This window comes from Bombus bifarius, unplaced genomic scaffold (genome assembly GCF_011952205.1).
Source record: "Bombus bifarius isolate JDL3187 unplaced genomic scaffold, Bbif_JDL3187 scf7180000008007, whole genome shotgun sequence".
Lineage (NCBI taxonomy): Eukaryota > Metazoa > Arthropoda > Insecta > Hymenoptera > Apidae > Bombus > Bombus bifarius.
This window is the reverse complement of record NW_022884385.1, coordinates 498,831-521,740: the sequence shown is the minus strand read 5'-3', so window position 1 is coordinate 521,740 and position 22,910 is coordinate 498,831. Positions and strand designations below refer to the sequence as shown.

The window sequence follows — 22,910 nt, the reverse complement described above, 5'->3', positions numbered from 1 at the left end:
GCTCTGTCTCCCACAGGAGGAATACAATAGCTCAAAAGTGTATCCAATCTTTCCCCGTTATCCGATCTTAAAGGACATGATAAAGGATATAATGCATAATCCAGACTATATGGAAGTTTGTCACGAGGTGGACCAAGCATAGCGGCCAGACCCCCTCCACCGCTCGCCACGTATGACCTTGTAAAAAGGATCTTAGCGTGGACGTTGGTGAAGGGGGTGTACCAGAAACAAGCCTGAGCAAGACTTTCACTTCTCCATTCATGGTGACTAATTACCGCAAATTCTGTTTTATTTCACACTTACGGTCTCTATAAAAATCTACATATCTGTGTTTATAGCACGTTTCGTCTGATGATATTCAGCCGGTACATATTTATAAGAAACTATACATCACCTTGTGTGTACGCTAATTGGAATCATGTTTGTTAATTGAATGCCCGAAGAAAATATGCGTGAATGCAAAGTAAGGAAATATGACATTGAGTTGTGAGGGGAAAAGGAACAGAAGATAGATTTTATAAAAAAATATATAATTAAACGAACATTCCTTTGAAGATTCTCCGTATGTTGGAATGATGCTTTTAGTATAGTATTTTTCGTGGTATTTTATGGTATCACGAGAGATCTGCTACTTGGCGACAATAAATAACAATACAAATGCAGAAATTAATTTTTGTTGCATTTTTATTGAATAAAGAATTTTTAGAATTATAAAATAACTTATTAGTATTTCAAGAGAAAAGAGGATAATTCATCAAAAATGAAATTATGTAAAATTATTTGCTTGTTGTGATTCTAAAATTTCGTCTTTTCGATCTGAAAAATAAGATAATTATCAAAAGGATTCTTTAATGTGAAAATTCATCAAAATATAGAAAGAAATAAAGATATATTTCGACAGGAGCGCCAAGTACTACAAGAACAACTAATTCCAACATAGGGAAGAAATAAAATTGATCATCTTAGTTTCTGATTACGATCGGAATAGCCGCTTGCACGTTGAAACACAAAATACAAAAATTACACCAGTACGTTTCATACGTAAACGTTGTGTAAACGTGGTGTAAAATTTCTGTTAAGGCAGTTCATAATGGAGAAAATCCTGAGAAATGTTAGATTTATAAGATGTGTCCCCATCGTCGAGTGTTGTGTATCTTTGTATGCAAATTATATCGTATGCGCGTGCATGTGCTTATCAAAATAAAAAAATGATTTAAGTGATTAAGTGTAAAATGCAACACTCTGCTTTCTGCTACTCGATGGTCGTAATACGTGATGCCGTCATTAAGCATTGTCAACTTAATAAGAGTTTGTTGAACAAAGAAGACCTCTCTTTACCTACGAACAGGACAAACGGTAGCAATTTAGTAAGATAATATATTTATTCTGCGTCAAATATCGCTTTGCGAATGATGACACTCTTTTTCGTAATACAGAAACATTTTGCTTCGACTACGGTGGGAACTAGATATTTAGGTATAACATCATTAACTCATTAATAATCGTTGTCGTACGCGATGGTGTAACCGCAACCGATGTAACACAGGATGATGTTGATGGTGATGTTGCACAGAGAAAAATTTATTGTATCCATTATTTTATGTTATAATTTTTTCTATAGAGTTTATTGAAGTTTAATATCGTACCAACTATAAAATTATTAGCGGTACTATAGGAGGATATATCATAGTGCGAGATATTAATTTGCACTAATTTATCAAGTAATTTTGTATCCTCGATAGATATTAACAAACTTGATTTCGCTTTATTCGTGCATATTCAACACTTAAATAGCGATTTTTTAAATCTCATACTGGAAGTCATTTGAAAAAGAATAAGTCATTAAAAGTTCAATACAAAGGATTTGTCTTTCACTTCTATCATGGTTCTCAAATTTCTTCTCGTCTTTTTCTTTCGTAAAATTTTAAATTCTGCAGGAATAATCTTTTCTATTTTATGAAACAAATGATTCTATACCTTTGTATTTTGTTGTATCTATGCTTTATTTATCAATTGTTTAGATATGTAACATTATACACATAAAATATTTCTTAAACTCCTAAAAGAAAAATGCCTAACAGAGTTAAAATTTATGTATCTTGAAACATATACTTGATATAAAAACATAATTTTTCCGTCTAGTGAAAGTGGAAAAATTGCTATCAATATCTTTACTTCGTGCAGAAAGCAGTTCACTTATAATATCCTGTACGAACTTCTTTTCATCATCAGTTGAAAAACTACACGATGTATGTGCTGTATTCACATTCGACTCCAATTAAAACGCAATGACTGCTTTGTATATCTTGGTTGAAACAGTGCTAACCATAGATCATACACATTTACGTTATTGTATAATAACGCAGAAAGAAGAGGATGTATTCTTTAAGAAATGAAGGACGTTAAGATTCTTGAAAAAAAGTAGAGTTAGAAAAAACGAGAATAGCCGACGAATCGCATAATGTTGATGTGTGTAAGTAAAACTATTAGTTTGCAATTCATGTAACTAGATATCCGATGAATGTGACGTATGTTAATAAGCAAGTAAAATGTTACAAGGAAATTGTGTGTTTGTAATAGCGTTCCTTAAACGGACTGGCCCTTATAGATAACATTTAAAGAAAATGCTTTTATGTATGAACTGGTGTTCACTAGTACACGACTAACTAATAGACATCATGCTGGATTAGTTAAAATGTAATGTATGCTAGATGTTATAGTGTTGTACTAGTGTTTACATCTTCCTATTTATGCGTTCTGTGTTTCCTGGTGGAAAATAGCGAGTAGTTACGTGTACAAGTAGTTTTAAAAACGATCTTAGTCCATTGATTTGAACAGAATTTTATGCTATAGTACATATCGAATGTACGATTTTAATTTCCCTGTAATACATCTTTGTTACCGCTATAAAACTTCACTTGTTTATTGGTTGTTAAGCTTTGTTAATAAAATACTATGAAATTTTAAATGACTTATTTACTCGATTTTCCGAATCCATTTTCTGAAATTTCATTCTCTGTTATTAGGTTGTCCCAGAAGTTTCTTTCGTTTTATAAAGAAATAATAGATGCGCAACATTTTTTGTTTTGTCCATATTTTGTATGACCCATTTTGTTCTATTTTTATTATTATGATCATACGTAATTTAATAATATAATATAAAGCAAAAAATGTTGTACTGGTATTATTTCCTTATAAAACAAAAGAAACTTGGGACCTTTCCCATATTATATATAACTGAATCGGTGATTATGCAAGTGTCCTATGTCTCATTTCGAGATATTTAAAGTTTTGCGTCTGGCGCATAAATTGAGTTCTGTTTAATGTTACAACATCCAACTCAACCCAGCTGTTTTAATATAATATATAGTATGGTTAAATTTCTACTACTTTGAAAAGTACTATGCAACGTAAAATAAATGATAAATCTAATTTTTTTAGATATTTGACTTATCCACTTTCATAATCACCGGAACGATTGAAATGTGGATTTTTCTGCACTTATGAAAAAATTAAATGTAAAATATCTAAAGTATTCGGTAACCTAATTATAATATATACATGTAAATTTATTAAACTTTTATATTGTATAAGTATAAAATATTTTTTACTTGATTTTAATAATTTAATTTATTAATAAGTTCTGTTATGCATTGAAAGAACTTTAGCGATAAGATTAGTGCATATGAATGCAATAATACATAAGTCATATTGTATCAGTTTCTCTAAATAAGCGGATCGCAGATTAGTCCTTCCGAAATACATATCAATTTTTCACAGGCGGCACCACTAATAGCATGGAAGTTAGTAACAATCAAGATGGCTGCTACCAACTCGAATATATCCAGTGATAGTCCAACCAAGAAGGAGGACGAATTCAATGAATTTTATTCCGAAGTATGTAAATCTCGAATGACATCATATCATTAGAACACTTATCTGTGTAGAAGTCAGTTTTTGATATAATTCTTGGTTATATAACTGTAAACACTTGTACCTTGTTTTAAGGGTTAACAAACGTCACTATGTATGCATTAAACAATAATAATAAATCGAATTTAAAGTACAATTTACCATTAGTTTTTCGTTATTTGATAAGTGATACCTAACATTTCTTAAAACATCATAAAGTAAATTGCTTTCTCAGTAAACTTTTGAGTTATAAATAAGCCTAACCTATACAACTGTATTCGTGCCCTAAACAAATAGTTGTTTTGCATTGTACAAAATTTTATTTTTCTTCAGGTGAAAGAAATAGAAAAAAGAGATTCGGTATTAACTCCCAAACAACAAATTGACAGACTACTTCGACCTGGCTCATCGTATTTTAATTTAAACCCTTTTGAAGTATTACAAATTGATCCATCCACATCTATAGATGAAATAAAAAAGAAATATCGACGTGTAAGTTAACATCTTTCTCGTCTTTAATATAATGTGTAAATTTTAAAATATACGTTATTAAATTATTTTTATTATGTAGATGTCAATTCTTGTGCATCCTGATAAAAACCAAGATGACGCAGAACGTGCACAACAAGCATTTGAAAGTATGTATTAATTTTCACTTTAAGAACTGATAAATTTTCAAAATTGTTTCTTTCATTATAGTTGTTAACAAAGCATGGAAAACATTGGAAAACGAAGAAACTAGAGCTAAATGCATGGATGTTATAGAAGAAGCAAAAGCTAGAACGGATCATATGGTATGAATAATAAACAAATAAATCCTTCTCATTTATAAGAATATATGTGCAATATATTTATAAATGTCGAAAAATTTGCTAGATTGTAGAAAAGAAGAAAAAACTGAAAAAAGAGGGAAAAACAGAAAGTGCAAATATACTTGAAGAGGAAACAGAAGAAGGTTATAGACATGCAGTTTGGGTTATGACAATGAAACTTTTTGCTGACATGGAGAGAAGAAGGTTAATTTGAATAATAATAATAATATAGTTTATGAAATTGATTCTATTATCTGTAAATAAAAGTTTGTGATTTTTTTTTCTGTAGAAGGGAATTAGCTACTCGAGATGCGGAACAACGTAAAAGGAAACGGGAAGAAGAACTATCTGCAGAAGCACAAGCTGCGTTAGAACGTGAGTGGCAAAAAAATTTTGAAGAATCTCGACAATCAAGAGTTGATAGTTGGAAAGCTTTTCAGTCTGGTGCTAGTGCCACAAAACAAAAGAAAGCAAAAAAATTGAAAGCTTTCAGGCCTCCTAAAACGAAAGCTGAATCACGATAATTAAGTAACTGTTCCTGACACCTGGCATAGATTCTTTTATTTGATCAGCATTTCATATTTCTTGCAAAAAATGTAGTTTAAATAGCATGTTTTCACTATGTGACAAATTATTGATTTTATTAGAACTAATTGGAATTGTTCTCATTTAAAATTCCTTTCTTAATTAAGAATTTGTTATTTAAAACTAGTTAAAAAAATTAAAATCAGGTGTCAAAGTAGAGAATGAATTGTAAACAGAGTGATGAGTACATTGAGCAGCAAAGTGTGAGAATGATTAGTGTATGTATCGTTCACAAATAATTTGTGTGTTTGTTGAATCTACATGTATGTATGAACGTACATAGTTGTGATATATTTACATGGCCCGAACAAGTTCGACTTTAAATAAAAGCTTGATCTAATGAAATTATTGTATGAAATGTAAGACAATTTCCATTTGTACTATACATACATTACATTTGTATTGTTGGATAACAAATGTCAATTTTATGATATACACGTACCTCATATTTTTATCTGAAATATACAATCACATGACACAATGCTTTAAAAAAAGACAACATTTAAGTTATACAATGTGTTAAATGAAATTTAGATTAATATTTCTTACTTTTTCATATACTTTTATAAATTACTGTGGAAAGTTTGCATATATCGTACCAATAATTGACAATTAAAAAAATATTGCTGTTTTAAAGCTACAAGATGATTTGAAATACAAAATATAAAGATAAAGGTAAAGTATGAATGTTCTTCTGCAGAATACAACCTCTGCTTACATATTGTTATAAAAATTCGACATTATGTATTGGTGTCATGTGTGCACAAAGTATATTTATCTAACAATGTATAATATAATTGTTACATTATACTAAGGCAAAATATTTCATCTGTATTTCATACGTAATGCGGATGAAATTGTGACGCTTTTATATACCTTTGTTTCTTTATTCACTTTCTTTTTCAATTTTGGTAAATAGTTTGCCGCTGCACTAACAATCATATTTTGCACCTTGAGTGACATTACAGTAGTCATATTAACATCTAGAATTTGTTAATCGCTGATTTTAAATGTGCTACGAACGAAACCATATATAAAATAATTTAGCGTATGTTTCCTTTGGAAATCAAAAAATGTAACATATTACATTCCTTTTAGTTTAACAAAACACTCTAAGTAAGTGATACGACAATATTTTACGTTCATTGCCATCGAAATAGTTTAACGGGCCATGTAGTTATAATTTTCGGTTTTCAATAGATACTCGCATAATGGATGTTATATCGCGACGTACACTTGGTCCAACTGTAATTTGTAAGATTATTGTAAGAAGACAAATTTCTAAAGCATAAGTTTCTCATTGCAAGTCACTTTAAATAGTTTTACTAATATATGAAAGTCAATGTTGTACAAGTGCCGATAAGAATAAACGGCGAGAAAGTGTTTGTGTGTAAAAGATAAAATCGTAAGATGAAATTTTTATCAAAGATATTAAGCTGAATAGCTGATCATAACGTGAAATAACATTTATTTCCAATTTTTTTCTATTTTGCTTTTGTAATATGAATTTTTCTATGATGCCATAAACTTTATTAATTCCGATTTATATATATATATATATATATATATATATATATGCGCAATATTAATAATCATTTTACTATCATTCAGTAATACCAAATAATGGATTAAACAATATACACTCGGAGAATGCCTCGTTTATTTATAATACATGTACGATACTGGATGGTAGAAAAAAATCTATTCGTGGCTTTTATTTATATGTACAAAAATTTTATTATTTCACAACAAATGATATTATATGACCACATATTCTGTATTAGGCGGAATTGTTTGAAAAATTAACTTTTTTTTCTTAAAATTGATTTCAACTTTTCATTCATTTGTGAAAATGTTACAGCGGATATATTATAGTATTATTTAATGCTATAAAAAATTCATTTTATACAAGTAGTAGATTACAAGTCGTCAATGATAATAATTTGTATTGTTCTTTATTTAGTTCGACCATTTGTTATTAATGTATTCATCTTGTATATTATGACGTCCATGGGATATAAAATGTAAATATGATACACATCGAGTATTCATAATTTAATAACTCCACTCAGGGTGTATGAAAAACATGATAACATTTATGTGACTGAATTGATTCAATATGAAATATCTACGAAAACTTTTTGCTGAAATTAATTTGGATAAATATATCCTGAATAATGTGATATGCAAATATGAAATTAAAGGTGTAAAGTGTAACGTTGTAGAAAAATCGAACAAGTCGTGTTCTATTTATTCGTTCACGTGAATGTACCAAATTTTTATGCACTCTACATTCGTAATTACTGGAAGAAAGAAGAATGAAGACTCTACAATTTTTATATATAATCATATTTTATATTTCACAACTTCCTCATCAGGCTTTTTTAGGTTTACATCATAACTCAATAAGAATATTACAAGAAATAAATTACTCATATTTATAGATATTTACTAGTATGTTTACTAAAAATTTTCGAGAATAAGAAACTGCAAAAACGAAACACAGAACACAACCATCCCTATTGTAATTAACCTTAACACAATATCCTTTAATTTTATTAAACTTCTGTTAATAGTATCAAACGTGCTAATAATTATTCATCGTCTCGTCTCTTTTACTCTTTGCATGATCACACTGACTAAAATTAGCACTTTTATTTCTTTTATAAATAAATATAGGAGTGTGATATAATGCAATTTTTATGTGCAATGTTTATTTTTATCTGTACTTGCTAAACACTTTGTCGTCATAATGTCTTTCAAAGCTGCTGCGCTAGCAATGACGATGAAATGCATTTTACGTGACTGTACACTTCCATCCGGAGTGTGTACGTGAGTCACATATAGAAATGTATTGACCGAAATTATACACATATCGAAACATATTCTATTTATTTAATTTTAAAATATAACTTATAACAGTATTAATATTTTCTTTTGTAAGTTATACTTCATCTTACATAAATTACAATAATTAGAAATATTCTAAGCATATTTTTATTACTTTTACAGTAATTGAAAAATGTAATTTTATAATAATATATTTTTGCTATAAATAATACATTTTTATATGCGACGCTATTATTAAAACTAAAAAAGTTATTATTTGTACTTTAGTAAAAAGAAAATCTACAAATCCTTGCCTCTGAAAATATATATCTTTCGAACTATTATCGACAGCAAAAAATATAAAGTCAATTCGTTAATACCGTTTAGTTATTGAAAATAGCTTAAATGAACTGAACAAGAAGTTCTGAATAGAAAATACGCTGCTCGACGATCTATACTTTCTTCAAATATTTGCGTTTTCTATTTAAGTATTTACTATAATTATTCAAATATTGTACTCTTTCAAAAAGATTATAGTACAAATAGAATATTTAAATTTTATACAAATATTCTACTTGTATTATATCATTGATTTAACGATACAACTGATTGCCAATATTATGAATAGATTATATTAATTTGTTTAGAATTTGTAAAAATGTATGATACAGCAAGAATATTAATATTTAGCTTTGCATTTGCAAACTGCGCATGCGCGAGGCATATGTGTATACGTACCAAGCACCATGCGCAACAGGTAACAATTCGTCCTTTCAAATTTTCAGTTCGATCCGTAGGAAATCGGTTTCTCCTATACTGGTAATTGCAATAAATCGATTTGCGATTGAGGACCCAGAGAGTGAAATTCCAGTTGGAAGAAGAATGATTCACAATATGATAATATAAGTGAATGAAATCAGAACCGAAAAAAAAATAAAATTGTACGAATTGAATATCTTCAAAAATCATGAAATCGGCAAATTCTCCTTCGATAAAGATTTTAATTTAAAGAATACACAAAAAATTAATATTCAATTATAGATTTATTATATTCATAGTATTTACTAAAAACGCCATTTATTAATAATAATATACATTATATAGTACAATATAATTTACAATAAACTTTCAAATATTTTGGAAAAAATGTAAAAGATACTAAAATTCATAAATGTATTTATAAATAAAATAGTATTAAACAATGTAGAAGAATATTCAGAACAGGCAAAAGTAAAAGGCACAACTGCCGTAAAGAGAGATTATATTAACAATTATGGTAATAGAAATTACACAAATAATACCTTCATCGTATAAACAAATATATTATATGTTTTTCTCTTTCGAGACATACAAACCGTATAAAATACATACATTATTAATGTTGCACAGAATAATACAAGATCTTCCAAGTTCAGTTCATATGGTGAAGATCGTAACGCGATTGCTCCGAAAGAACTCCGTATTCGAATAGCTGAGTTGCGTACTAACATGTACATATATAATGGTACTCATGTATACGTATATAATAAGCAAGTTTTTACCGTATGTGTGCACGGGTAATGGAAACGTATTCATATACGTTTATACACGAACCGGCCAGGATAAATATCGACGTGTAAGAACCGATGCACGGCAAGAGGAAACCGTTCTTATAGTGCCTTTCTCACACACAGTTTAAAGAAATGTTATTTCTGCGCACATAGCGAGATCCTTCGTGTTTGTGCGATCGCTTCACGAATGGAACGTAATGTTTCTACTTGTAGACGTGAACTGTTACACAGATGGAAACCAGACACCGGTGTGTGTCCTTAACAACAGGTAAACGGAAATGCATCTGGACGGACACAATCGCAAGGGACCTGTACCCAAAAATGTCAGTGTGTATATGTATGTCTGAAAGAAACACACTAACATAATCATAGCAAGCAAAGGATCAAGTCTGCATCGGTGACATAGTGAAAAGAAAAAGTTCCTTTGCGTGTTTTTTTCTAAGCCAAAGAAAGCAATATGCAGACAGGTACCAATACGTAAACACTAATGTCGATAATATACGCTTACGACAGTATGCAAATGAAAGAAATACCATCTACCTGAGACGCGTGCGTACGCAAAAGACACGTGTGTTCATCGTGCAGCACAAGCGTGACCACGTCACGCGGCATATTCATATATATACAATCGCGTGGAACCTGTTCACACACAGAAACGTAACGAGAGATAAATGTTCGTGTACCTAAATAGACAATCACGGCGCGGCGAAGCAATAGAGGAGAAACTCGCATGTATGAAAATACACAAACAGCCGAAAGATAGCAATGTATAGAGATTAATAGCATCTCTACGAAAGCAGCGACTATGGTACGGTGGCGTGTACGTGCGCGCAGATAGAAGGAACGCGTTTCGTCCGTGGACAAACGAGCGTCTATGGTACACACAACTAAAAGAAAAATGATGGTGTGCGTGGCTGTGCGCAGGTAGAAGGAAGAGAACAGAACGGCAACAGAAGTAGAGGTGCGGCGTGACCGCTTCGCCGCGACACTACACGAGACTGCAGTGAGTTGGTCGCTGTCGTGCGTTGCTCTTCACTGCTTTTGGGTCGCTGTGAACGATCGATAGCTACGGCGGATCCAGCCGGTCGTGGATCGTGGAAAATCTGTGTGGACTCGCAACCTGTTGCGCTACCGGCTTGCATACATCGTCTTTTGCACGCACCATTCTCACAGCACACCACGGCACCAGTGTTAGCCTTGACGGGCGCCAGCCAACCTGGACACGTACTTAGTTTGCACGACTAGCGCGCGTTCACACGTGGATCGCGCCGAGTGCGCGGCATCGCTACGTGGATTCGAATCAAGGAAAATATCCTCGACGTTGGATAATTGGAGGAAAGTGGCGTCGATATGTGACCCGTGATCGTGTGTTAATAGTGTGCTGGCCAGCGGAGCACCATGTCGACGACGGACGTGTTTCGCATCGCGCAACAGGGACCGCCGACTGCCGAAGAGGAACGAGGGTAATGTTCAACAGTGTTCTCTCATCGCATGGTTTACCATTTACAATTCGTTTTGTCAGCCCGCTGCTTTTATGTAAAAAACTACGATCTTCGATCAATCGTTGTCCGAGGATTGCAATTTACGTGACCGGTAGATCATCAACGAATAATTGTTCTAGGAGTCCGACAGAAATGTTTTTGTTCAGCTTTTAGTTACATTGTTGCATGACTTGTGTAATCGGAAATGCTTTCTTAAAAGTGATCCTCTTAAACAAAGAATCGTTTGATTTGATCGGTCGTGTAGTCGGTAGGGTGTTGAATTGTCGTATTGGAATGTGATTTAGTCAGGTGTTTCTGTGCGCAGTTTGACGGATTAGATTAGATTTTCGTGTAAAATTTATACATCGTGCACGCACACGTATTTTTCATTACAGTTACGTGAATAATCGGATCCTACTATGAAATAGAGACCTGGATGAACGTATATCGTGGACGAATCGCACGGTAGAATCTTACTTGCTTATTTTTATAACTCATGATCATTTAAGGTTTATCAGAGGGATTTGCGTTATACTTTCTTCGCTGCTCGAGGCAATAAACCTCGACGAATACGAGCCAGCAGAGCGACTGTCGAATACTGAATCGTCGAGAGTAAGACGTTCGCAAGAAACCTGTTTTAGTACTATCCAGAATTTCTACACCAACCAAGTAAATTAAACCATAGCAAATCGTGGCTCCGTTCCAACATTCGAAATACTTTAAATACATAACTGTCGATGAATTACAATTAAAAATTTTCATCAACAAAAGATCTGTGAAATATTTTTTTAGTTCCCTTTCTTTTGTCGTCAACAATCCGCACTATGATAATGAAACCATGATGTCCACAACTTTTTTACAACGAATGTATCTATTATGTTCTTTAGGATATTGCGTAAAATTCCAAAGATGGTGTAATTGTGCATTTTTTACCAGTTAAACCTATTTGACGCTAATTAAACAAATGCTGAGATAATGTGCGTGTACCTTTTAGTGTTACTCTACCGTATAATTTACCTGATGTTGCAGTTACTACCATAACGATTCGCATGCTTTAGTCGTACCTTTCTATTCCATCTTACTTTTCACGAGCAAAAGTACTTTATTTCATAAACGTTATATAAACTCAAATCTCTAGTCTATAATGAACTGCAAAAATTTGAGTTATGATATGTAGCTGAAGGAACAAATTTATCATATATCGTACAAAAGAAAATTATCTTTCAATTTAAATCGACCTCGTGATCAGCGATTCTACAGGTGGCTATCGGTGAATAGAAAATACGAAAAGCTTCCATACAGAGGTAGCCACAATATTAGTCACGTTTCTCGACGGTCTCTCTCCCTCCCTCTCTCTCAATGTCAATGACTGCTCCCTCAGGGCTAGCTGTGACCCCCCATGCGAACAAGAGTCTCGTCTTTCTGTATGTTGTAGCATATAGACGGAGTCGAATGGAATGGCGCTTTCACACGAAGCTATAAGGAACTCACGATATTTATATGTACATATGTATGTACATATCGTGTCCGACATGTCGGTCCAAGTTTCTAGCTATATAAAATTGCTTTAAAAATTGTCGGTAAATATATTTTTAATTGATATTCTTGCAATCTTAGCGGATAGTCACTTGAAGACATAAACTGTCGTCTCTACGACTTTAATTTGTTATCCGGAGAGGTCGAGGTAACTCGTTATTCGGGTTGTTAATTTCTTAAACGCAATAATATTTTTATTTAATGATTTTCTATTCAAAAACAGCGAATTAAAACTGATTTGTTCTCGTTAATTTTTAATATTTTAGTTATAGAAGTTTCTGTTTAAGGAATGTCCTTTAACAGATTAAGAAACGATTTTCTCGGATTTGACTTAAATCCTCTATCGTCCTTTGTGTCATTCTCGATCGAATCAAGTTTTTCTACCATTAACAAATTTCTCAAATTTGAAGAAAAAATGAAATAATCAATATTGATTTTGTTAAATATTAAATGTCACTCAAACGCAATCAAAGTTTGCAGCAAGACCAATGTAATTCACAATAATATCGAATATCTCGTTAGTAACAGGACTTCGTGAAATTGTTAATTTCGATAATATTTGTTAATTCTTAAAAGAACTTTGCTTAACAGGAGCTTTCGTTAGGAATTTCCCTGTGACTTATCAAGTTAATATTAGAAGACATTATCGGAACCAGTTCGAGTTTTATACAACTTTCACTGAAAATTATCTATACATAAATACCGATAATCCTTGGCGATAAAAGGAGCAATAATGAGTAGTCTAACAACATTTCCACCTAATTTAATGGGATAGTTCTTAAATTTCTTAACGTGGTCGTAACTCTCTAATCGACAGAATTTACGGCAACTATGGCGACAGAATTTTATCAGCTAATTCGACAATTATCTATGAAACAGCTTACATGTGCAAGCACGAGGCAGTACTCGGAGAAACGAACCTTAAACCTTAAGGTTGACTAACGGGACTTCCGGCGTCCGTACGTACCTACAGTGCATACGATGATTGCAATTCTTGTGAGCCGTGGTATATATACTATAGATTTATCGAGATAATGATAAAAAGCGAGTTACATATGTATATGTGCCACTTTTTGCCCTCTCCATGCGAATATCGTAGACTGTTACTATTTTTAATCGTCTATTTATCGATCCTTAAAACCAACTTCTTTTTTATAAACTTTATTAACACTCTTATACATATAATTTAGGCTCGTTATGTTTGATTTTTTATTCAAACGTAGTGACAAATTGTCGGTATATGTTAATCAATCATAATCGTTTAGAATACGCAATATGTATACAATAGCTCGCAAAAGTATTTAAACACTCGTAGAAACATTTCGTAAATAGGTATATATATTCTGTATTATTTGAAACATTTGAAATTTCATTGGTACTGTAATGAGTTTTGGACAAATCTAAAGATATACAACAAAGCTACAAGATATTTAGAGAAAATACAGGGGCTCACGAAAATATTCGAAGTATTCCAAGTATTATTTTTAAGACAAAATAACTTTTTAAAGATTGGGCCGAACGATGTGAACCTTTTTGAGAAGATAGAAGGATGAGTTTACTGGATAACGTATAAAAAAGATGGAAAAAGTTGCAATTGGTTGGAATCGCGAGGATAGATATGATCACTTTTTATAATTTTTTATCTAAGTTTCTAATTAAAATTAAAAAATTCATTTTACAGATTTATGTCGGTTATATACATGCTGAAAATGTCATCGAAATGGGTTAACGTTGCTATGAGTTATAAACGGTTAAAGATGATGACAATTGCAGTTTTTCACGACTTTCGGCCTGTAACTATATATAATAAATCAGTTGGTTCTTACATCCTTCGATGCCTGTCACTTGTTTTTGCATCAGCCAAACTATTCATGCTGTATACTAATCTTTTATTAAATATATGTTGCAGTAAATACAGGGTGGTTGGTAACTGGTGGTACAAGCGCAAAGGGGGCGATTCCACGCGAAAAAAGAAGTCGGAAATATAGAATAAAAATTTTTCGTTTGAGGCTTTGTTTTCGAGAAAATCGACTTTGAATTTTCGCTCGGTACGCGTACACTTTATCGCGTCTCGTTATAACGGATCTCACTGTAGATCGTTGTCTCGATGGAAAAATTAAAAAAAAAAATTAAAAAAATTTTTTATTCTATATTTTCGACTTCTTTTTTCGCGTAGAATCACCCCTTTCCGCTTATACCACCAGTTACCAACCACCCTGTATTGTAACTCCTATATACATATATAAATTTTCAGATTGGTTTCAAATTTTACCAATATAATCATGTCAACAATATTTCATTAAGTATTAATAAAATTTCGTTTGATATGCATAATTAATACAATATGTAGGTATATATAAAAGTTCTTTGTAATAAATATTCAAATACTTTTGTAGGTCTCCGTAGTTGTAAATTGCATAACACTGGTAGCAAGGAGAATTATTCGCGTAGTAATTCGATTTTCTTTTGTATGTCGGGGCGGGATTCTGATTCAATGTGGCGGTTATAAAGTGCAAGTGAAATTACCCGTGTAATGGACTGATTTCCATTTACATATGAGACAGAAGTATCAGATACAGTACAAAAGAATATCTGTACTGTACGCTTTCGCGTTTTATAAACAGCGAGGTGGGGATAAAAAATCGATGGAATAATAAAGGACACTGTATGATGTATTTTATTATGTGTCTAATAATTAATTATATTAACGTCTAGGGAAAGCTATTGTCCTCTCTTGCGTGAAGTCTGGATGACAGAGTGCAGTCGTCGGTATAGTTTTAAACATAGATACGCTTCTCCGCGTTTCCGCTCCACTTTCCGCACTAATATGCTAAAAAACTTGTCATCGATCGGTATATCTATATTTTTCCAAAGCGCTGCAAGGAATCTTGTGATCGATTAAAAGCCGTTTGATATGAAACCGCGTCGTGAAAGCATGAGAAAACATTGAATTTTAAATGCAATTTATTAATATCAGAGAAAACTATTTTAATTGCAGTCGTGAAGAATATCAAATCGAATATCACTATCCAGTAGTATATTTTTACTGGCAATTATTTGTCGCTTGTAACAGAACAATGCGCCAATTAGGATGTGATACAGTGCATCTCATAACTGCAAAACTACCCACAACATTTCAATTCTTATATGTATGTGTTAATATAACAAGGAATAAAATTTGAAATGTTTGAAATCATATTAGGAGACTATGTTTTCAGAATTGTCGGAAAAGGATAAATCACTGAGGAGAAGAGAAGAGAAACGATAGCAAGTATCATCGTAATTTTAAGTTTTTTGTCTTATACTTTCTCACGTTATGTTAGGGAATGAGTTGGAACACATAGTTCGTAAAATATTAATACATTTTTAAAAAGAAATTGAAAATTAAAAGAAAAATGAAGTTTTACTACATTTGGATATTTAATATAAATCATTTCAAGTATGCCTCATTGTTTAAGGATCGTTATTAAGTAGAAAGATTACGCAACAGAATACTATGAATTTTAGTTTAATTTAGCATAGTTAAAAAAGCTATACACACGAAAAATTAATTTTTTTAATCTGTCCGAGCATTTCTGTAACGTGAAAATTGATTATCATTTCAGTTATAATTTATTATACATTATTATATATGTCGGAGATGAAAAGAACACCGGAGCCTTTGGAATTTTGGATAACCCCGCAACATTGTAACCTAGAGTCTACTATAGCTGTAATCAAACAATTGTAGTTATTCAACCCGATTGTAATTATTCGAGAATTGTGATAATGAGCTTGGGCTCGAGGCGACAGTCAGTCGCCGAACGTAGCCGCGGTCACGGGATGAACGTTTTGCCTAACAAGGTATGGAGTAATTCTATAGCTCTCCTTAAAAGAAATATTCGTGGCGACACGCGACAGTAAACATTCCAACGGTTTCTGTCCCGTGGCTCGCCACACGCAGACCCTATTCTTCGAGTAAGATGATTGCCAGATGTCGATGCGTCTCCGCAGTACATGTTCGGCTAGCCCGAGGGCCCGTAATAAATCTTAAGGTTTAGTTAACTAAAGTCCTTCAAACAGACAAACAGTCTTTGTCCCAGCTACGGGAAGATAGGGGAGACATATTTTTTTAACGAACGGCGTCTCCCACTAGCAACTTTCCCTCGAGGGCGGCTAACATCCTTTTCTAACCACCGATATAGAGATTGACCAATTAGCAGCAACACCAATTTCCCTTACTTTCTGAACGAAGGCTTTTCTCGACGAATCCGATGATCTCGTGTCCTTAGACACACCCCATTATAGTTTTCCTCTGTGGCATCATCGAGACAGGAAAGGCATTCTTTCTCGCGATCTCATTGATGAAAGGAGTAACTCTTTACGACCAGTGAATATTACGCGTCCGACTTAGATTTTGTGAGTACGTTCATCTATCATCCCGTCGACCGCGGCTACGTTCGGCGACTGACTGTCGCCTCGAGCCCAAGCTCATTATCACAATTCTCGAATAATTACAATCGGGTTGAATAACTACAATTGTTTGATTACAGCTATAGTAGACTCTAGGTTACAATGTTGCGGGGTTATCCAAAATTCCAAAGGCTCCGGTGTTCTTTTCATCTCCGACATATATTATATATTATAATAATAAATTACAATTACGAAGAAACTGATTACATTTCTGTCACCTGTAATAAATAATCTCTAAACATAATACGAAGCAACTGAATAAATATCTTAATTTGCGCAGATAAATTAACAAACATGAAAATACTGTAGTGTCCAAGTATTAAAGTGGTTAATTATATCTTATTTTTGTTAACTTCTTTTATAACTATAGAAACATCGTATTTATATACAGAATATTCTATTATATAAAAATTGAATTCAAACTATAGTAAGATGGAATTGTAACAATAACTTGGAAATGTCTTAGGTTTCTCTCTATTTGCAATAAGTTTGATCATTGAATTTTGCAATACTTTCACTTAGATTTTGTCGTGTTGTATATATTTTCTACCGTATACCTATATAAGAAGTGAACATTTTAGACCCGAAGATACACATAACGGAGGAACTGCATTTACTAAAGTTGACGTAACAGGTTATCTTCGTATACTAGAACGGATAACCGGATACTCGTTTCCTCCTGAAGGTACGCCATTTATGGGAAATCGCGACAGGGCCACTCTTCCTGGTGGTATCTGTAAACGGTATTATCGCGATTAGAGGTGTACTTGTGCAATAGAACGCTATCTAAATGAGAATCATTGGTATTAGTATCTTTGTGTGTTTGCATATTAATAAACTTGAATGAATGTAGCAACTCGTGCTTCAAATCGGTTGACCTACCAGTTGAAATATCGCTGATAAGAACTTTTACCATCACATTAACAGGGTTTTGTTTCTTCACAGCGACACTACTTAGAGGTGTATTTTGATTATTACCCTCGCTAAAAGCAATAAATATATTTCCTGAAGACGTTAGCTTACTCCCGTTACTACCATTCGTATATCTTCGCAGAGCAAATGTCGCTACTACTAACAAGAAATTATAGTAACACGCTAAAGTATATTACCCTTTCCACACAAAATGTTTGATTTGTCCCCTTTGTATTTCAATGGAATATTTATATCCATAAATTATAAATCATATGTATATTCCTGAATATATTACACATTTTTTGTGCGTTGTTGTACCGCGGTTAAGTTATTTATCAATAAAGTTCAACGATTATTCTTATCAGTAGATACAAGACTGAATTTTTCATCAAGAGTAGTAATAATTTAAAATATCGATGAGATATTTTTGTATTCCTTTTGGTGCATACTGTAAATTTTTTAAATGTTAGTTCCTTCTTCCTCAATATCTTATACAGAATGTATAAATAGTTAAATGTATAAAATGCTCAATCGTAAATAGAAAATTTTATTTCCATTTTTTGGGTCCATAATACAAAATTTAAAAATTCATTTCGTATACTCTGAAGTATTACAAATATAGAACAGCATTCGGACTTTTATTTCGTGTAATAATTATAAATTAAATGAAATTGCATTTGGTATAAGGATTTTTCTTACTTATATGTTAGCCACTGTATATGAAATAAAAATTTGATGAAACCTGCGCTAGTTCTAATCATTATTCCAAAACACGATCCCGTTATATAATTATTCAATGTAACTTACCTTGTAATTAATTTAAAAATCAGAGAAACCGAAGCTTTACGCTCTTTGATATAAATTATCGAGATACAAATACGAGTGAATACAATTACGTGATCTCGATCACAGATTAGCACCTGACGCAGTTACACATGTTAAGAAAGTTATTCTTTTAATTGTCGTGATTAATGTGGCTGCCGTTACAATGTTCATATATATAGGTACAAGGTAGAATTGATATATTACTGAGAACTATTGCGACGATGCAAAGCTATGTCATTGCAGATATAAATCTGCACGTATCTGACAGCATATGTGCGTTAATTCTTTGCGTGAAATCACGCAATATTTTACTTGAAATCTTATACGAACAATGCAGCGTACGTGATTGACGAAAAGAGAAGGGGAAGATAATCGAATAATAGAGAAAAAGTTTTACTTCGATTTATAAAAGATTTTATAACAAAAGTTAACACTAAATCTACCGAAATTTCTTGTATGCATATCTATTTCGACCGTGCTTGATCAAAATGATCGGTCCTTAAAAAAGGATTATTGTTTTCATAATTAAACGTAGATAGTTAATTTGTTGCTGAATGAATTAGTATATGAACAACTTTCATAATTCGACGATACAAATTTACTTCTATATAATTTCAATTATAAGCCGAAAAAGAGGATAAAAAATGAATGGTAGTTATACAGGGTGGTTGGTAATTGGTGGTACAAGCGGAAAGAGGTTGATTCTACGCGAAAAAAGAAGTCGAAAATATAAAATAACAATTTTTCGTTTGAGGCTTTGTTTTCGAGAAAATCGACTTTGAATTTCCGCTCGGTACGCGTGCACTTTATCACGTCTCGTTATAACGGATCTCACTGTAGATCGTTGTCTCGATGGAAAAATTAAAAAAAAAATTTTTTATTCTATATTTTCGACTTCTTTTTTCACGTAAAATCACCCCCTTTCCGCTTGTACCACCAGTTACCAACCACCCTGTATAGTTTCTTTCGTTCAAATACACCTTATATACACGTACATACACATTTTCCTAAATATATAAATAATATAAAGCTTATTCGGCTTTACTATATTTTTTACAAATTATTTTATTCTCGAATGTACATTTGCTGCACACATATTTTTTGCATCCCAAACAGATTTTGGTAGTTTTATAACCCTTAGAATATTTTACTTAACAAGTTTTTTGTATACGTGAATCCGAATTTGTATTTGTTTATGTCTTTGGCACATTTCCTTTTCCCCGCAATTCTTGATACGCAGCGCCAAGTTTTCTTAATAAAAATTTCTGCCTTGACATTTTTTTTCCAGTTATTTCTTTATATAAAACCCAGGCATCTTTTCCTGCTCGGTCCAGAATATTGAAAAACATTTGAAGGAACCACTTACAAGATTTCGAATTGACACTGCATTTTATTGCCATTTGATCATTTCTTTTGAGTTGGCCATGCCATATTCAGATAGCCTTTCTTTTATACTGATTGTTTACAAGACTAAATACCATATTATCTCGAGCAGTCAAATAGACCGGTGGAGCTAGGTAGGACAGGCTAAATATATTTCTTGAAAAAGAAAAAAAGAAAACGAGAAATAAATACTGAAAACTACATTGTATGCATATGTCGGAGATGAAAGGACACCGGGGCCTTCCCTCTGGAACTTCGGGAAAATCCGTAAAATTGTAATTAAAGTTTACAGTTGTAATTAAACGATTTGCCGTCATTCTGCCCAATTGTACTTGTTTGCGATTTGTGATAATAAACTTGAGCTCAAGGCGACCATCAGCCGCCGAACGTAGCCGCGGTCAACGGGACGGACGCTTCGTCTAACAAAGGTATGGAACGATAGTATGACACTCATTAAAAGAAATATCCATAGAGGTACCTGATAGTAAAACGTTCCAACGGTTCCTTCGTACAATGAATACCAGATGCTGAGGCACGTACACAGCACAAGTCCAGTTAGCCTGAGGACCCGCTATAAAACCTAGTGTTTTTGGTAATTAAGATTTTCCAAACGGACAGACAGCCTTTGTCCCAAGTTGACTAATTGACAGCGACGTCAATTTCCCTTACTTTCGGAACGAGGTCTATACTCGACGAATCCGATGATCTCGTGTCCTTAGACATACCCCATCATAGTTTTCTTCGGTGGCATCATCGGGACGAAAATTGATTCTTTCTTGCGATCTCATCGACGAAGAGAGTAGCGCCTTACGATCTGTGAGTATTACACGTTTGAGTCAGATTGTGTGAGCAAGTATATCTATCATCCCGTTGACCGTGGATTCGTTATCAAACCTAAGACCAACGTCACTAGTATCGCAAGTGCCCAACCACCGCGGTTGATTGTCGAATCGGTAGTATCGGTAGTAGTACTCGTATTACCAGGCCGTACCGTCGTTATAACACAGCGATGGCCAATTCCAATGAAGATCTATCAAACGCCCACAACCCCTTTCCTGACGCTTCTCCGACACATATTTTAAAAAAAGCTGTATAGTTTGATGTGATAATGTTTAAATATGTGAAAGCTGTACAAAAGCTTGAAATGAATGATTGTGGTAGGTTTAGTGTTAATACAAATAAAACCTTAATAAAACAAATTTTATTAATACATACAATAATGTATTAACATAATAAAACAAGTTTCATTAACATAATACAATAAAAGACAATGTAATATCATATAAATGCAAGAAATAAGATTAAAAATTATTTTTAAAAATGATTTAATAGCAAATTTGAAATATTAACCCCTTAACCTACGATTTACGTTCGAGAATTTACGTTTGGTCCGATCATCTACTACGGGCTATGCCCGTAATATTTACGTTTAGCTCGATCATATACTACGGGCTATGCCCGTAATTGTAGGTTAAGGGCTTAAATATTTTGAGCTCCATATGGCCATGTAACATTCTATTTATGGCCATAGTTCGTGCTCTATAGCGAAACCACAAACTATGCGATGGTTCTGCATAAGGTATCGACTGTAGAAAAATTATCGGTGATGTGATTCACTATGAACGCAACGAGGAAAAAAGGTTGCGTAAAGGTAATGAATCACGAAACTTGAATTCAGTTCAAAGTACAGAAAGAAAGAAGATAAAACATTTAGTAGTCTGCCTTTTGCAAAATAATTGTCACCAATAATGCACGATTATCAAAGTGCTGTAGGCAGCATACTTTCACCAACCACTTTTCTAACGGGATTCGAAATTTCCATCAATTTCATATCATTATTAAAAAGAATTTATTAGAAAGCATTAAGACGTTTCATAAATCAAGTAATCTGAAAAACTATCTGTTGTTTCTGAATTATGTTTATCGTCCCCCATTTTCTATAACTGTTTGTCATTTTTCTACCAAGTTTTTTGTCCCTCTTTTATAAAATCCCGTTTTTAAATCAACTTTCAGAAAAACCGCATGATTTATAGGACCGTATTTAATTTAAAGACCCTATCTAGCAGTTTTTCATTTTTCATTGAAGTATGTCGAAATATTTGAAATTCTTCGTGCTTCTTACCTTTTAACACTGAAACTGTTAAATATACTTTACATAATTAATTTAGAATTGAAGCAATATGACAAAAATAAATAATTATATATATGCAATTATGTTTCTATCTTAATAATAATTATTACCAAACAAAGATGGCAGGAAAAATAACAAAATCTCAGGTTTCTTAAATTTTAAAATAGTAGATTAAAAAAGGGAATAATTTTACGTGATAAAACAAAATCGGAAATATAGAATAAAACTTTTGGCAAAGGTTTCATTTTGGACAAAATAAGGTTTGAACACGTAATTACAAATTAGCCCGGTAATCGACAAATTTTCAAATTCGATTTTTTTTAAAACCAAGCATTATGTGAAAAAAAGGTCATCCTACATTTTCGATTTACTTTTTTTTTACATAGAATTATTCTTTCGTCGATTGTAATATGATTACTGAGAAACTTTATATAACATTATTATGATAGTATGAACGTTATAAAACTTTATTGCAGTCCGCTATTTGACAACGAATCAATAC

General features: G+C 32.6%; 2 protein-coding genes across 5 annotated transcripts in view; both read left to right on the top strand.

Annotated features, from left to right (window-relative positions):
• The first annotated feature begins 3,744 nt into the window (after positions 1-3,744).
• LOC117206458 (dnaJ homolog subfamily C member 8) lies at positions 3,745-6,601 on the top strand. Its single transcript, XM_033445802.1, has 6 exons — positions 3,745-3,897; positions 4,246-4,404; positions 4,484-4,550; positions 4,612-4,706; positions 4,789-4,928; positions 5,014-6,601. The coding sequence occupies exons 1-6, from the start codon at positions 3,820-3,822 to the stop codon at positions 5,246-5,248; spliced, it is 774 nt and encodes a 257-aa protein (XP_033301693.1). The 5' UTR covers positions 3,745-3,819; the 3' UTR covers positions 5,249-6,601.
• A 4,068-nt stretch (positions 6,602-10,669) lies between these two features.
• Positions 10,670-22,910, top strand: part of LOC117206467 — a 101,342-nt gene continuing 89,101 nt past the window's right edge. For all 4 annotated transcript variants that reach the window (XM_033445818.1, XM_033445820.1, XM_033445819.1 and 1 more), the window contains exon 1: positions 10,670-11,151. In XM_033445818.1, the coding sequence (XP_033301709.1) occupies positions 11,087-11,151 (65 nt within the window). In that variant the 5' untranslated portion in view covers positions 10,670-11,086. The remainder of the gene's footprint in view (positions 11,152-22,910) is intronic.